Source organism: Chiloscyllium punctatum, chromosome 16, assembly GCF_047496795.1.
Source record: "Chiloscyllium punctatum isolate Juve2018m chromosome 16, sChiPun1.3, whole genome shotgun sequence".
Lineage (NCBI taxonomy): Eukaryota > Metazoa > Chordata > Chondrichthyes > Orectolobiformes > Hemiscylliidae > Chiloscyllium > Chiloscyllium punctatum.
Genome location: NC_092754.1, coordinates 45,026,297 through 45,042,496, shown reverse-complemented (window position 1 = coordinate 45,042,496; position 16,200 = coordinate 45,026,297). Strand labels below are relative to the sequence as shown.

Here is a 16,200-nt window from a genome sequence, read left to right as displayed (position 1 = left end):
TGAACAATAAGGGACCCAGCCCTGATCTCTGTGGTATGCCACTGCATACTAACCTCCAGTGACACCACTCCGTGTCTCTTACCACTGAGCCAGCCAACTTTGAATCCATCTTGCCAGGTTACCCTGAATCCTATGTGATTATACCTTCTTTGACTCCCATGTTAAACTATTAACTTTAATTAATGCCGCTGTCAGCTGTTGTCTCAGACTACTTTTGTTTTGAGGCACCAGTAAAACATTTCCTCCCACTGTTCATAAAACCACCTCTCACAAAATGTCCAAGTTTGATTCTTTATTGAAGTATTTCTCCATAGAACTGAACTCTCTACTACTTACCCAAAATAAAACAGTGTGATAAATTATCATGCTGATATTTTAACTCATTATTGAACACTTACCACTGAGCAAATGAAATGAGGCATGTTGATCTTTGACTCTAGGCATTCCTGGATAACTCACTTATCATTAGCTTATTGTTAGCTTCTCAAGGTTGTGTTCTAAGAACCCAGTTTGTTCCATGTGGAGATGATTCAGCACTTATAGACAGTTCATGACTTAACTTTAATGTGGCATCACTGAAGTGATGGTGTTATCAGGCAATGATGAAGATCTACAACGTAAAACACATTTATTGAATACGTTCTTGAATAAATTGCTTGTGAGTCCAGATACAGTTTTAATGCAGAAAAAGGCCATGATTATTAGCACAGGAAATACAACAATCAACAAGTTACATTTATCTCCTGGCTGTTTCTCATGATATGGGTGGGTTTCCTCCAGGTGCTCCGGTTTCCTCCCACAGTCCAAAGATGTGCAGGTTAGGTGAATTGGCCATGCTAAATTGCCCGTAGTGTTAGGTAAGGGGTAGATGTAGATGTAGGGGTATGGGTGGGTTACGCTTCGGCGGGGCGGTGTGGACTTGTTGGGCCGGAGGGCCTGTTTCCACACTGTAAGTAATCTAATCTAAAGTAATCTAATCTAATATATAGCAGAGTGAGAATCACTATACATAGAGGGATAACTCCCAATTGGGCAGTACCTTTTCAGGCAAGTTTACAGATTTATTGAAGTTGCTGCTGAAGTATGTAAGTCATCATTGGTAAACAAATCTTAAATTTATACATTTTACAAAGTGTACCTTTGCTTCTCTGTTGAATGTCTGAATGGTGCGATGTTTTGTGAATGGTCTGTCAAGGTTAGTATTGAAAGATAGCAGAAACAGTGGGGCTTTTGAGTGTCGAACAAAGAACTTATGAATTAAATATTACTATCTCTCATGAGCTATCAATGTTTTTTATGTGGGACTTAAGTAGCTTCCAGGTAAAATTACCAGATTAAGAACAAGACCAACACAAGGCCATCTCAGTGGGGCCCAGGTCAGGGAGCAGGAAGAGGAGAACAGAGATCCCGTAACATATTACAGGTGAGATTGAAATAGCTGAGGAAAAAAAGAGTAAGATCTGACTGTGCGGCACTGAGTGCATTGTCTAAATCATTGATTTGGTAGTATTCCCTCACTGGGATAGACCCATTACTTTTAGCAATGAAATTAGTTAAATCTCATTGTGGTCAATAATGGATGGAGTCAGCATAAACAACTATGCTGCAACATAACACAGTCTTCCACATTAGAAATTCTACTCATGAGTATAATCATCTAATCTGCCTTTTTGTAATAATACTTTGTACCTGCAATAGTCTGTACCCTTCTAATAAATTTTGACCAAGATGTAACTTGTTTCATAGCTGGTGAGGGATGCAGCTCCTCAATGAGAAAAGGATAAAAGCCTCCTCAACACTGACATCATAACTTGTGGTGAGTACTCAAACAGGGACAGTTCATAAATTGGCAACAGTGAATACGTATCACAACTGTGAGAAGGAAGCTGATATGATTTATCTCAATTTTAATCGGCAAATGTTAGCCACATGATAAAGACAAACTTTTAAAATTTCCAACAGAGCATTCAGCCAAATGTTTTCTAGGAATTCTTAATCTGGAAAGAGAAGAAATCCACTGAAGACACTGTCATGATCTTCTTTCCCCATCATGGCATTGTAATCTGTTGCTTCAAGCCAAACCTCATCATTGACCTGCAAGTGGAGTACAATTCCTCCAGAACTGGCCTGATAGAACTGGCCGTGATTGCAGAAGCCAGCTTTCTTTATTCCATTCATGTTCAAGTTAATGCATAAATTATTATCTGACGTTGCGTAGTACACAAAGTAATAAAAACCGGTTATGTTACAGGTGAACACACCTGTGTCACTGTTATAGTGATTTTGATCATTAGATATGATTTTACTGAATCTGATGTGGGTCTCCCGTGGTGGATATGAGTGTCCCCCTCTCTTTGCAGAAAAGGCAGATTTTAATGTGGTCTTGTGGTCACCTGATCGCCCTTTTTCCCCTTTCTCTCCCACATTGCCTGGATCCCCCCTTTCCCCTGGAGACCCCCTTCGCCCTCTCTTTCCAGTTGGGCCAGTGTCTCCTGTATCGCCTTTCTCGCCATCTCCACCCTGAGAGAGAGCAAAGCCAGGGACACCTGTCAAAAAAGCAGATATTCATTTTGTTAAATATTACATAAAATCATCATGTAACAAACCTTGAAATGTATCTTCGATGTGATGGGCTAGCAGCTAAATCAAAATGGTCCATGCCAGCCAGAATATGCCAATGCCCAGCCTGGATAAATAGGAATAGTGGTAGGCTCCAAAACCACGCATCAAGTCCAAAAAAAAGGGCATTCACAAACCAGATGGGCTTTTCTGACAATCAATGATAATTTGGTGATCAATATCAGTGAGACTAGCTTTTAATTTCAAATTCTGTTAATTGAAATTACAACCCACCAGTTCCTCAGGTGGGATTTGAACCTACAGTGCCAGAAACTAAGTCTGGCCCTATATGAGTGCTGGCCCAATGCCCTTACCACAACCACAGCACCAACTGGTTAATTTGCTCCTTAAATAAATGTTTGTGAACAAACATGCAAAAAAAAAAGCCAATGAGCTGGCAGTTAGAAATCTAGTGAACTCACCAATCCAGAACTATCTCATCTTTCCAAAAGTTAAACTTCCAACAGCCCAGAAAAACTTAATTCTTAATGCAAAAGTCAATGCAACTTGTAGACATTTACAGTTGTATATCCTGGTTTGTGGGTTAGGTAATTATGCAAATGTGGTGGATAATACAAAACTAAATAAATGTTTTAATGTTTGTCTGTACACTTGCTTAAAAGTTATACTTTGAGAAGAAGAATTATCTGATGAGTGTTTAATAATATTTATATTTAGGCGATCTCCACAAGGAATACTGGGATTAGATTGCTGAGGGAACGTGGCGTTCAGACAGTGAGTAAGGAGAGTAGTCACATTCAGCAGAGAACTGTTACAGTCATGAATGAGCTCTTGCATAATGTAAGTAAAGCAAAAGCTGAGGGAACAATATTTCTCAATGTTATTTTCCACCACCATAACCACAGTAAATTCTGTATTGTGAAATAATCTCTGCTCCTGTCCCCACTGAGAATATTTTCTAATTGTGGGAATCTGGACCTGTTTGGCATTTATTTTCCATCGCTGTGAACTGAGTGCCTTGCTTGCTAGTTAAATACAAGTTTGGGACTGGACTCCACTTGTTGGCCAATCCGAGTGATGGTGGCAGATTTCTTCCCTGAGGGAACATTAATGAATTTGTTTGGTAAGCACAGATAACCTGAAAGGCTAATAGCCAGAGCAGGCAGTGCAATCCTGGTAATGTTAGTGGGCTAGGAATGAAGAGGTCTACCTTAATGCTCTGGGACGGTGGGTTCAAAGCCCTCCACAGCAGCTGGGGATTTATATTCAGTTCATTAATAAATCAGTTTCATTCTTAATGATCTGAAAACTGTTCATTGGCCTGAAACCCATCTGCTTACTGATTCTGTTTAGGGAAGGAAACTTGATGTCTTTACCTGGTTGGCTTTCCTACTTACTTTAAACCCATGGTAGAAGTGGTCAACTTATAACTGTCCTCTTAAATGGTTAAGCGAGTCACTCAGTTGTAGATATCTCAAGCCACCAACTGAAGGGCATTAAATACTGTCCTTGCTAATCTTGCAATTTTTAAAAATTCTTCTGGGGTCAGAGCAAGGCAATTTCATTCCATCATCTTGGCGAATACATGGGTGAACATGGGCACACCTCAGTGCACACAAAGGGGGTAGGAAATGATAGTGGGGCTGGGGCTGAGTGAAGGGCTAATATGGAAAACCAATTGGAAAGGCCACACGACAAGCTGAGAAAAATATACACCTGGGCAGTTGTGCTAGCTTATCCCCTTGCTCAATACCACATCGAGGTTGGGCTTGGTTATCTCAGTACACTACCCACAGCTCTCCAGTAACTGGGGAGCAGCATCTTGCTTGGATTTACATCAGGCTTTACTCTGGAATATTACCCAGGCTCTATTTACATTCAGAACATTTAAAAACTTTTAAAGGAAAATCACAATAAATATTTGAAATTGGGAAGCTAATTACCTTGGAGCTAGAGTGTGTTGGAGGGTGGGAGAGTGGTAATAATTTTCGAGCTGTCCTAGGAAAGAGATGCTTTTGATATAATGGGCCAAACAGTCTTGTTCAATACTATAAATCTGAATGGACTACATGGGTGGCATTGGCAATGTCCAGGGTGAAGCCAGCATAGACTCCCTGTATCCTCATGAACTTCCACCTTGAGGTGAAGCCTAGCGCAGACACCCACCCTCGAGAGTATTGAGGTGAAGCCTGCCCTGAGTAGACTGGAGGCTAGAACAGAGTTACCTGCTCAGTCTTCGCTGCTTGAAAGGAGTGTAGATTAGATTAGATTACTTACAGTGTGGAAACAGGCCCTTCGGCCCAACAAGTCCACACCGACCCGCCGAAGCGCAACCCACCCATACCCCTACATTTACCCCTTACCTAACACTATGGGCAATTTAGCATGGCCAATTCACCTGACCTGCACATCTTTGGACTGTGGGAGGAAACCGGAGCACCCGGAGGAAACCCACACAGACACAGGGCGAATGTGCAAACTCCACACAGTCAGTCGCCTGAGACAGGAATTGAACCCAGGTCTCTGGTGCTGTGAGGCAGCAGTGCTAACCACTGTGCCACCGTGCCGCCCACGATGTAATTCTGAACTTTTTATTCCTTTATTTTTCTAATTTATCCCGAGGGTTTTGTACCTCGATACTTTTTGTATCTAAAGTGGCATGAAAGTCTGTAATGCTGGACTTCTCGTTTCCTTTTTTTTCTAATTTATTCTGAAGAATCTGTACCACTGTACCTTTGTACAGTGATCCCCTATGCAGTGACTTTGGAAGCTTTTCACTGTACTTGTGTGAGTAAATGTGACAATAAACCTAATTCTAATTCTAATTTTGCTTCGAATAAGAGCCCATCTCCCTGACTCTATATACGATGGTTAGATGCATCAGTAATTTGCGCTGGAATAACTGATGTAATGTTTTGATCTACAATGTGAACACAACATCAATGTGGTTTATTGTGATTCTGCTGGTTTACCTGGATCTCCTTTTGCTCCTTTTATACCATTTCTGCCATCTTTGCCAGGTATCCCTGGTATTCCATGACAACCGGGTACCCCTGGGATTCCAGAAGTGGATTCGAAGCCTTGAATTAATGAACTCAGCATTGACACCAGGAGCATCAGCGAAATGACAACCATCATGCGCCTGTAAAATGTGAAGCCAGAACCTGGCACACAAAGATGTGGATTTGAATATCACACAATCAAACTGTGCATTTAAGAACACAAAACATTAAGGTAGAATTGCAGTGAAATTCAATTGAAAACAAATCGATTACATTTAAGATAATTAAATCTTTTGTTATCTGTGGTTCTCCAAAAAAGAACAGCAATTTTCAAATAGAACTCTCCATAAATTCTCTGTGTGCTGCCCCATCTTGTGGTTAGTATGTGCCTTTGATGCAGATTTAACTAAAGCCACCTTTAGCCAATGAATCCCAAACTGGGGCGAATGACATTTGTGGCTGATATGTTAAGTAGCCAGGCTTTTGCGCTTGGTAATAAAGGAGTGGATAAGAAATACAGAACACAGATTCCGAGGATAACCAACTAATCTTAAAGCTAGTGTTGGATGGTAGTGCTTTTAAAGAGACTTCCTGCCCGGCAGTCCAACAGCAAGGAAGATTGACAATTTGAAAGACCGACAACTAACTTGCCTGACAGACTGGCAACCTGATAGCCATTTTAATTGACAGACTGATAGTCAATCTGACTGAAAGCCCTGAAGCCTGACAGATGGGTAGACTGAATATTAAAAGCCTAGGAGAAAGTGAGGACTGCAGGTGCTGGAGATCAGAGTCAAAAAGTGTGGTGCTGGAAAAGCACAGCAGATCAGGCCACAGCTGAGAAGCAGGAGAGTTGAAATAAGGACTTATATCCAAAACATCGTCTCTCGTGCTCCTCAGATGCTGCCTGACATGCTGTGCTTTTCCAGTACCACACTTCTTGACACTAGTTAAAAGCCTGACAGCTAGTCTGACAGTCGGCCTGTTGAGTAAGACAGGGAGCAGGACAGCCCAGGAATAGAGATGGAGGAGATGAGATTGTGGTTGGGGTTTGGGGAGGTGATTAGTTCTGTAGTGTGATGTTATGTGATGCAACAGACAGAGAGATGGATTGCGGTCAGTGATGCCATTTTGTGGTTTACTCTGCATATACCAGTCTGAATAATATATCACACAGAGTCAAGTTCTTCTAGAGTCAGATATCTAAAATTTATTTACAACCTAATATATATACAAAATTATGATATCACGGGGACATAGCAATATAGGAACAGGAGTAGACCATTCAGCCCCTCAAGCCTGTTCTCCCATTCAATGAGATCTCAACTGATCCGTGCAATAACACATTTGCATAATAAAAAAATGATCATCTCATATTTAAAATTAACCACCAATCTAAAATCAATGATTGCGTGTGGAAGAGAGTTTCAAGCCACTCACATCCATTCTGTGAATAAATAGAACATACATAGAACATAGAACATTACAGCACAGTATAGGCCCTTTGGCCCTCGATGTTTCGCCGACCTGTCATACCAATCTGAAGCCCATCTAACCTACACTATTCCATGTGTGTCCATATGCTTGTCCAATGACGACTTAAATGCACTTAAAGTTGGCGAATCTACTACCGTTGCAGGCAAAGCATTCTATACCCTTACTACTCTGAGTAAAGAAACTACCTCTGACATCTGTCCTATATCTATCACCCCTCAATTTAAAGTTATGCCGCCTCGTGCTCGCCGTCACCATACTTGGAAAAAGCCTCTCCCTGTCCACCCTATCTAATCCTCTGATTATCTTACATGCCTCTACTGAGTCACCTCTCAACCTTCTTCTCTCCAATGAAAACAATCTTAAGTCCCTCAGCCTTTCCTCTTAAGACCTCCCCTCCATACCAGGCAACATCCTAGGAAACCTCCTCTGCACCCTTTCCAAAGCTTTCACATCCTTCTTATAATGTAGTGACCAGAACTGTACACAATACTCCAAGTGCGGCCGCACCAGAGTTTTGTACAGCTGTAGCATAGCCTCATTGTTCCGGAACTCCATCCCTCTATTAATAAAAGCAATGTTACAGTCTTGGCACAAATATGTAGGAAAGCACTGAATTTCAGAAGCCAAGTGAGAGTGGATGTGATATCAAGATCACATTTGACTGAACGTGGCATCAAGTAAAACTGGAATCAATGGGAATCAGGGCAAAGTTCTCAGCTAGTTGGAAACATACCTAGAACACAGGAAAATGGTTGTGGTTATTGGAGGTCAGTCATCACAGCTCCTGGACATCTCTGCAGGAGTTTCTCAGGATATTGTCCTACCCCCAATCATCTTCAGCTGCTTCATTAAGGACCTTCCCTCTATCGTAAGATCAGAAGTAGGGATGTTCACTGTTATTTGCACAATGTTCAGCACCATTCATGACACCTCAAATATTGAAGCAGTCCATATTCAAATGAACAATATCCAGGCTTAGGCTGACAAGTAGCAAGTAACATTTATCCCCCACAAATAATAGGCAATGACCATTTTCAATAAGAAATTATTCCACCATCTCCCTTTGATGTTCAAAGGGATTACTAATGCGGAATCCTACACTATCAACATCCTGGGGGCTACTACACACCAAAAACAGAACTTGACTTGCCATATAAATAATATTTGTTATTTATTTGTAGATTATTAAAGTTGATACTTTCTTTAAACAACTGAGGTTCTGAGAGAATGTCAAAGAAATGTCAATCCATGGTTCTTTTTGTTTTCTATCTTTTTGCTCTCTAAAATACGAATATGCAGTTATAGTGCAATATAGTTCGATATTATGCTTGTGTTGACGTCTCTGCTCTTTTCTATATTGTATGTTGTGGGCTGTTTAAGAATTATAGGTTTATAGTAGCAGATATCTTCCTGTACATTGAGCTTACACAATAACACTGAACGATGATGTTCCATGGGCTTTTCTTACTTTTGTCACAACTTGGAAAAAAAGTTGGTAGTAAACTTAATTGACATCAGGACATTAGTAAGGCTTTTTTCATATAAAAAAAACTTCTTCAATGTTTTAAAGCATACTGCCCCATGACTTTTGTTGTGGTTTTAACTTTAAAACTCTGAAGAAATCATTTTACATGAAAAGGCATTACTTGCATCTTGATGTTGATCAAGTCTACCATTTTATTTTTTCCAAATTGTAATCCACATTACAGACACCACAGATAGTTGCTTAATGTTTTAGCCAGCTAACTGCAATTTATATACAATACTAACTATACAATATCAGAGACTTACACATATAGTCTGGGTTCGCTGCTTACTGATGTTACTGAAAATGACATACACAATCAACTGTCTATATCGATTCCATTGCACAGAGTAAGAGAGGTGGTACCTTTATGTTAGAATGTCACAAGTTGTGTTGTCATGTTATTGTCTTACACAGACAGTGCTGTCTGGTCTGGAATCTGTGCCAGAACACAGCAGTGAACCATGGAGATTGTGGCCTTCTGAATGAGGTGGTCAGTGGAGAGATCAGCAGGAGTACACATTTGTGTGGAAGCTGGAGAGGTTGGAGTGGAAATTGGAAGAGTGGGGAAAGGTTGCCAGGGCAGGGGGGGTGGGGGGGGGGTGGTGGGTGGGTTATAAAGTTGGGTGAAATGTTTGTTGACAGTTAACAATGAGGAGTACAGTCTGACCATGTATTTACTGTTACATCAAAGCATGGAGTCTGACTGTGTATTGCTGGTTAGCAGTGACAATAGGGTCAGACAATGACAGGAAAAAAAAGGAGTGTAGTAACATGTAGGAGAATGTCTGACTGAGTGCTACTGAATATCAGTGAAAAATATAGTGTAAGCGTTAATAGTTTATACCAAGAAGTACAGTCTGATTATGTATTGACTGTTCTCAATGATGCAATACAGCCTGACCATGTATTCATAGTTATTACTGAGATGCACAATCTGACTGTATAGTGCCATTGTACATCAAGAAATATATCCTGCCAGTATATTCACAGTTTACACCTAGGAAAAAGTCTAAATGTACGCTAATAGTGAACAGTGATTTATATAGACTGTATGCCAACAGTGACTAGGAGAAAGTGAGGACTGCGGATGCTTGAGAGTCAGTGTCAAAAGGTGTGGTGCTGGAAATGTACAGCCTGTCAGGCAACATCTGAGGAGCAGGAGAGTCAACATATTGGGCATAAGTCCTTCATCAGGAATGTGGAGGGGGAATGGAGCTCAGAGATAAATAGGGGGGTGAGAAGGGGCTGGAGGAAAGGCTGGGAAGACAATAGATGGTTGCAGGTGGAAGCAATGTGATAGATTGATGGGGAGGGTGAAGTCGATAGGTGGGATGAATGATGGACAGGTAGGACAGGTCAAGAAGATGGTGCCAAGTTGGAGGGTTGGATCTGGGATGAGGTAAGGGGAGGGGAGATTTGGAAACTAGTGAAATCAGTGTTGATACGTGTGGTTGGAGGGTCCCAAGGCAGAAGATGAGGCGTTCTTCCTCCAGTTGACAGGTGGTTTGAGTTGGCAGTAGACGAGGCCTAGGATTTTCATGGCATTGTGGGAGTGGAAGGGGGAGACAAAGTGGTTGGCCACAGGGTGGTGGGGTTGTTGGGTGCATGTGTCCCAGACATCTTCCCTTAACCGCTCTGTGAGTTGGCATTCTGTCTTCCCGATGTAGAGGAGACCACATCAAGAGCAACAGATGCAATAAATGAGCTGGGTGGATGTGCAAGAAAGTTTCTGTCAGATTTGAAATGATCCTTTAGGGCCTTGGATGGAGGTGAGGTGGAAGGCGAGGACGCAGGCTTTATAGCTCATGTGGTGGCAAGGGAAGGTGCTGAGTATGGAGGGTGGGTTGATGGGGGGCTTGGACCTAATGAGGGAGTCACGGAGGGAATAGTCTCTGCCGACTACAGATAGGGGTTGGGAGGGAAGTATATCTTTGGTGTTAGGGTCTGACTGTAGGTGGCAGAAATGGCAGAGAATAATGTACTGTATCTGGAGTTTCATGGGGTGGAAGGTGAGGACCAGGTGGTTATATCTTTGTTAGGAGTTGGGGGGATGGGATTCGAGGATGGAGGTGCAGGAAGTGGAAAGGATGCAATGATGGGCTTTGTTGATCACATGGGAGAGGAAATTGCAGTCCTTGAAATAGGAGGACATCCTGGAGGGGAATTGCTCCTCCTGGGAATAGATACAGTGGAAATGGAGGAATTGGGAGCAAGGAATCGCATTTTTACAGGGGAGGGTGGTTGGGGGATTGGAAGGAGGTGTAATCAAGGTAGCTGTGGGAGTCGCTGGGTTTGAAATAGATGTCTATGTTGAGTCGGTTACTGGAGATAGAGACGGAGAGGTCCAGGAAGGGGAGAGAGGTATTGGAGATGGTCCATGTGAACTTGAGGTTAAGATGGAATGTGTTGATTAAGTTGATGAACTGTTCAACCCGCTAATGGGGGCACGAGGTGGCGCCAATACAGTCATCAATGTAGCGAAGGAAAAGGTGCTAACAGTTAAGACTAAGGGGTAGAATAAGAACGTGTGTTAACGGTGAGCAACAAGAAACACAATCTGACTATGTGCTGAGAGGTAACAGTGAGGATTTAATTCAGACTGACACTGATTTATTATGACTAAACGCTAGAGGGTGTGAAGTCAAATTCTTTCATCACATGCTATTTTACACTCAACTCTCAGACTGTCTTTGAGCAATATGAGCCTTATCCTAATCTGTGTAAATGCTGCAGTGACGGGCTCCAACAATAAGTTGCTCAGTGATATTAAGAATAAAAGATTGTCATTCCTTTGCTTTGGAAACAGCTCTATGACCATTTTTTTCAGAATATGATCAACTAAAATTATCGCTGGATGTGACAGCTTCAAAGGCTTAACTTTCTAAAGCCTACAATAACAGGTTACTGTCAAATGCTTAAATAGTTATTTCACTTTGTTTCATAAAGTATTATCTCCCTTGGTTGCTCAAATGTTACTTTCATGTTTCATGCTAAACTTACGTGGATGACTAAATTTTGAATTATATAATGGTGAAGGGGTTAAGTTTATTTCAAGTTTTTAGTCATGATACATGATAAACTATTTATCCAATAAACTATGCAATACTTCAACTTTATTCTCCTAAATTTAATATTAAGAAATTAAATTCTTACCTTATTGATATTCAAAACTTTCAAATGAGAACACCCAGATCAGACTTTAACGGAGTCTCAGTGACTTGAGCAATTCTGAATTTTTCTTCGTTAACTTGGAACACTGGGAGGGAGGAAGGGAGGGAAGTGTGATGTAACAGGGCTGCTGTTCATGCCAAGCCCTCTATTTGAACTCCAGCTATGCCAACTTTCAGTTCCCTATTTTATTCACTTTGTTATTGTTGGCCCTAAAGTTATTTTAAAAATGTATATTATTTTATTTCAGCCAAGGAAGAGAAAAACATGCCAAATTCAAGTCCAATCCATTTATTTGGCTGAGCTCATGGTTTCTAACACTGAAACATACGGATGCGAAATGGATTAACTCACAACATACTAAACATCCGAATAATCATAAGACCTTAAAACCATAAGATTTAGGAACAGAATTAGGCTATTCAGCTCAAGACATCTGTACCAACATGCAAACATGGCTGGTATGTTTCTCAACCCCTCATTCTTCTGCTTTCTACCTGTTACCCTTGATCCCTTTATCCTACCTATCTTTGTCTTCAATATACTCAATAATTTGGCCTCCACAGCCTTCTGCAGCAATGAGTTCCACAGATTCACAACCTTCTAGCTGAAGAAATTTCTCCTCATGTCAGTTCAAAAGAATCATCCCTTCACTCTGAGGCAGTTCCCTTGGATCCTAGTCTCTCTCCTACTAGTGGAAACATCTTCTCCACATCTAGTAAATCCAGGTATTTCATTACTCTCTAAGTTTCAATGAAATCTCACCTCATCCTTCTAAAATGCATCAAGTATAGTATCAGAGTCTTTATAACCTTTCCTTGTATGAAAGGCCCTTCATCCTTGGATCATTCTTGTTAACCTCCTCTGAACCCTCTCCAACACCAACACATCTTTCCTTAGATGCAGAGCCCAAAACTGCTCCAAATTCCAAATAATCAGAGCTTTATACAGCCTCAGAAGTACATCCTTGCTCTTATATTCCATGCCCTCTTGAAATGAAAGCGAACATTGCACTTGCTGTCCTAATTGCCTACTGAACTTGAATGTTAACCTTAAGAGAATCCTGAACTCGGACATTGAAGTTCCTTTGTGCTTCAGATTTCTAAGCCTTTCCCTTTTTTAAATAGCCTATGCCTCTATTCTTGCCACCCAAGCCCATAACCTCACACTTTGCCACATATTCCACCTGTCACTTCTTTTCCCACTCTCCTGCTCATTTAAATCCTTCTGCAGCCCCCCTGCTTCCTCACAACTACCTGGCCCTCCACCTATCTTTGTGTCATCTGTAAATTTAACAGCAATGCCCTCAGTTCCGTTGTCCCGATCGTTAATATGCAACATGAATAGATGTTGTTCCAACATAGACCCCTGCAGAACTCTACTACTCACTGGATGCTGCCCTGAGAATAATCCCTTTATCCACATTTTCCTCCTTGTGCCATTACCTTACCCCTAACACCATACTATCCTGTCTTATTTAACAGCCTCCTGTGCTGTACCTTGTCAAAGACCTTCTGGAAATCCAACTAGATCATGTCCATCGGCTCTCCTTTGCTTAGCTTGCTTGTTACCTCCTCAAAGAACTCTAACAGATCTGTCAGGCATGAACTCCTTTCATGAAGCTTTGCTGACTCAACCCTTCTTTACCATGCACTTCTAAATACTCTTACAATCTCATCCTTAATAATGGAACACTGAAATCAGGGTAACTGGTCTATAATTTCCCATCGACTGCTTCAATTCCCTCTTAAACAGGGGGTGACATGAACCATTTTCCAGTCCTCTCGGATCCATTCTGATTCCAATGAATCCTGAAAGGTCATCAGCATTGCCTCTATGATCTCCTCAACTATCTCCTTCAGAACTCTTAGATTCCCTCGTGACTTCTCCTTAGTGATGACTACTTTGGTTACCTCTGCCCTGACTCTCTTGAAGTTCTTGCATGCGATTGGTGTCTTCCACGGTGAAAAACAACACAAAATGCCTATTCAGTTCCTTTGCTACATCTTAGTTCCCCTTTAATACTTTTCCAATCCCATTTTCTAGCAGTCCAATGCCCACTCTTGTCTCTCTCTTATTTTTCATAAATCTGAAAAAAAACTTAGGCACTGTCCTTTTATATTACTTGCTATCTTACAGTCATATTTCATCTTCAACCACTACTTGCTTCTTTTGGTTGTCTTCTGCTAGTTTTTAAAGGCTTCCCAATCCTCTAGCGTTTTATTAATCTCCACCACATTGTATGGGTTTCCTTTTATTTTTATGCTGTCCCTGACTTCCCTTGTCAGTCGAGGTTGCCTCATCCTCCCCTTAGCATGTTTCTTCTTCCTTGGGATGAATTCCTACTGTGCCTCCTGAATTACACTCAGAATCTCCTGCCATTGCTGCTCCATTGTCTTTCCTGGTAAGCTTCCTTTCTTGTCAACTCTGGCCAATTCCTCTCTGATGTCTTTGTAGTTACTTTTACTCAATTGTAATACTATTATTCCAGCTGGTTCCAGCTTCTCCGTCTCAAGCTGCAGATTGAATTCCATTATGTTGTTGTCACTGCCCCCAAAGGGTTCCTTCACTTTAAGTTCCCCAATCAAGTCGGCCTTATTACATATCACCAAATCCAGAATTGCCTGTTCCCTAGTGGGCTCAATCACAAGATGCTCGATAAAAATATTTCATAACCATTCCATAAGTTCCTTTTCTTAGGATCCTCTACCAGGCTGATTTTTCCAGTCCACCTGCATTATTATTATAGTACTGGAGTCCCCCATTATTACTGTAGTATTGGAGTCCCCCATTGTTATTGTAGTACTGAAGTCCCCCATTATTATTGTAGTACTGGAGTCCCCCATTATTATTGTAGTACTGGAGTCCCCCATTATTATTGTAGTACTGAAGTCCCCCATTACTATTGTAGTACTGGAGTCTCCCATTATTATTGTAGTACTGAAGTCCCCCATTATTATTGTAGTACTGGAGTCCCCCATTACTATTGTAGTACTGGAGTCTCCCATTATTATTGTAGTACTGAAGTCCCCCATTACTATTGTAGTACTGGAGTCTCCCATTATTATTGTAGTACTGAAGTCCCCCATTATTATTGTAGTACTGAAGTCCCCCATTATTATTGTTGTACTGCCTTGCTCACATGCTTTCTCTATCAGCTGATTTATTTTCTGTTTCACATCCTGAATACTACTCAGAGGCTTGTACATAACTCCCATCAGGGTTGCTTTTGTTTTGCAGTTCCTCAACTTTACCCACTCAGATCCTAGGCTTTCCAACTCTATATCACTTCTTGCTATCAAGTTAATTTCATTTCTTACTAACAAGTCAACCCCAACCCTCTGCATATCTTCATGTCCTTTTGAAACCCTTGGATATTTGATTCCCTGCCCGAATACCCTTGCAGCCATGTCTCTGTGACACCCAGAATATCATACCCACCAATTCCAATCTGCACTACAAACTCATTTACCTCGTTTCATATATTGTGTGCATTTAAGCACAACACCTGCATTGACTGCCCTCCACTCTCATAGTTGTCCTCTTATCTGCTTTGCCTAAAGTTTGATTCCTGAACCTTTCCTTACTCTCTGTTCTATTGCTTGTCCTGGCAACTTTATTAATCTCTCTTGAGCCTTCCCTTTTAACTAGTTTACGGTTCTTATGAACCCTGTATTAAGTCTTTCCTGATAATCAGCTCATCAAAAGTTATTATAACATTCCTGGGATTTATTGCAGTTGTTCTGAAGAGTTCATGTCCTGCCTCACAATGGCTTTTGAACAGTTTTGCTAATAGTTTGAATTACGTTGATGTAAATGATCCATGAACTTTGTATCCACAGTTGAACAATATCAAAGGAGAATAATAAAAGAAACACAAAAGAAGGAAGACTGTTGTGTTTATCCAGAACTTTTCATCACTACTAACCATCTCAAAGGGATTTACTTTGCATTTTAGTAAAGATCTTTATGCAAGGTGTACTCAATTTTGGAATCCAAGAAATGTACCAAACAATTTGCACAGAACAAACTCCCACAAAAAGCCACGTGACTGACCAGATAATCTGCTTTTTTTGCCATTGATACTGGGACAGATATCAGCCAGATCACTGGGAGAACTTTTCTGATCTTTAAAATAGAACCTTGGTATCTTTAATGTCACCAGGTTAGAAGTGGTGCCTTAGTTAAATGTCTAATCTGAAAGACATCACCTGTGACAGTACACTATTGCCTCAGTATTGTAATGAAAAATGAATCTGATTCTTGTATTCAAACCATAAGGAGACATTTTCCCTCAGACTTGATGTTTTGATGATTGTGCAACTTGTCCATTTCAGTCAGAATTATCCAATTTTGAATCCCACCTCATTGACTTGTGCACTGTTTGACAATGACATGGATTCCAATCCTGACATCATGGCAAGT

General features: G+C 41.0%; 1 protein-coding gene across 1 annotated transcript in view; it reads right to left on the bottom strand.

Annotated features, from left to right (window-relative positions):
* Positions 1 to 611: 611 nt before the first annotated feature.
* LOC140487259 (uncharacterized) overlaps positions 612 to 16,200 on the bottom strand; it is a 32,924-nt gene continuing 17,335 nt past the window's right edge. Inside the window, exons 4-5 of the mRNA XM_072586885.1 lie at positions 5,553 to 5,744; positions 612 to 2,546 (exon numbers count right to left, since the gene is read on the bottom strand). Coding sequence (XP_072442986.1) covers positions 1,993 to 2,546; positions 5,553 to 5,744 — 746 coding nt within the window. The 3' untranslated portion in view covers positions 612 to 1,992. The remainder of the gene's footprint in view (positions 2,547 to 5,552; positions 5,745 to 16,200) is intronic.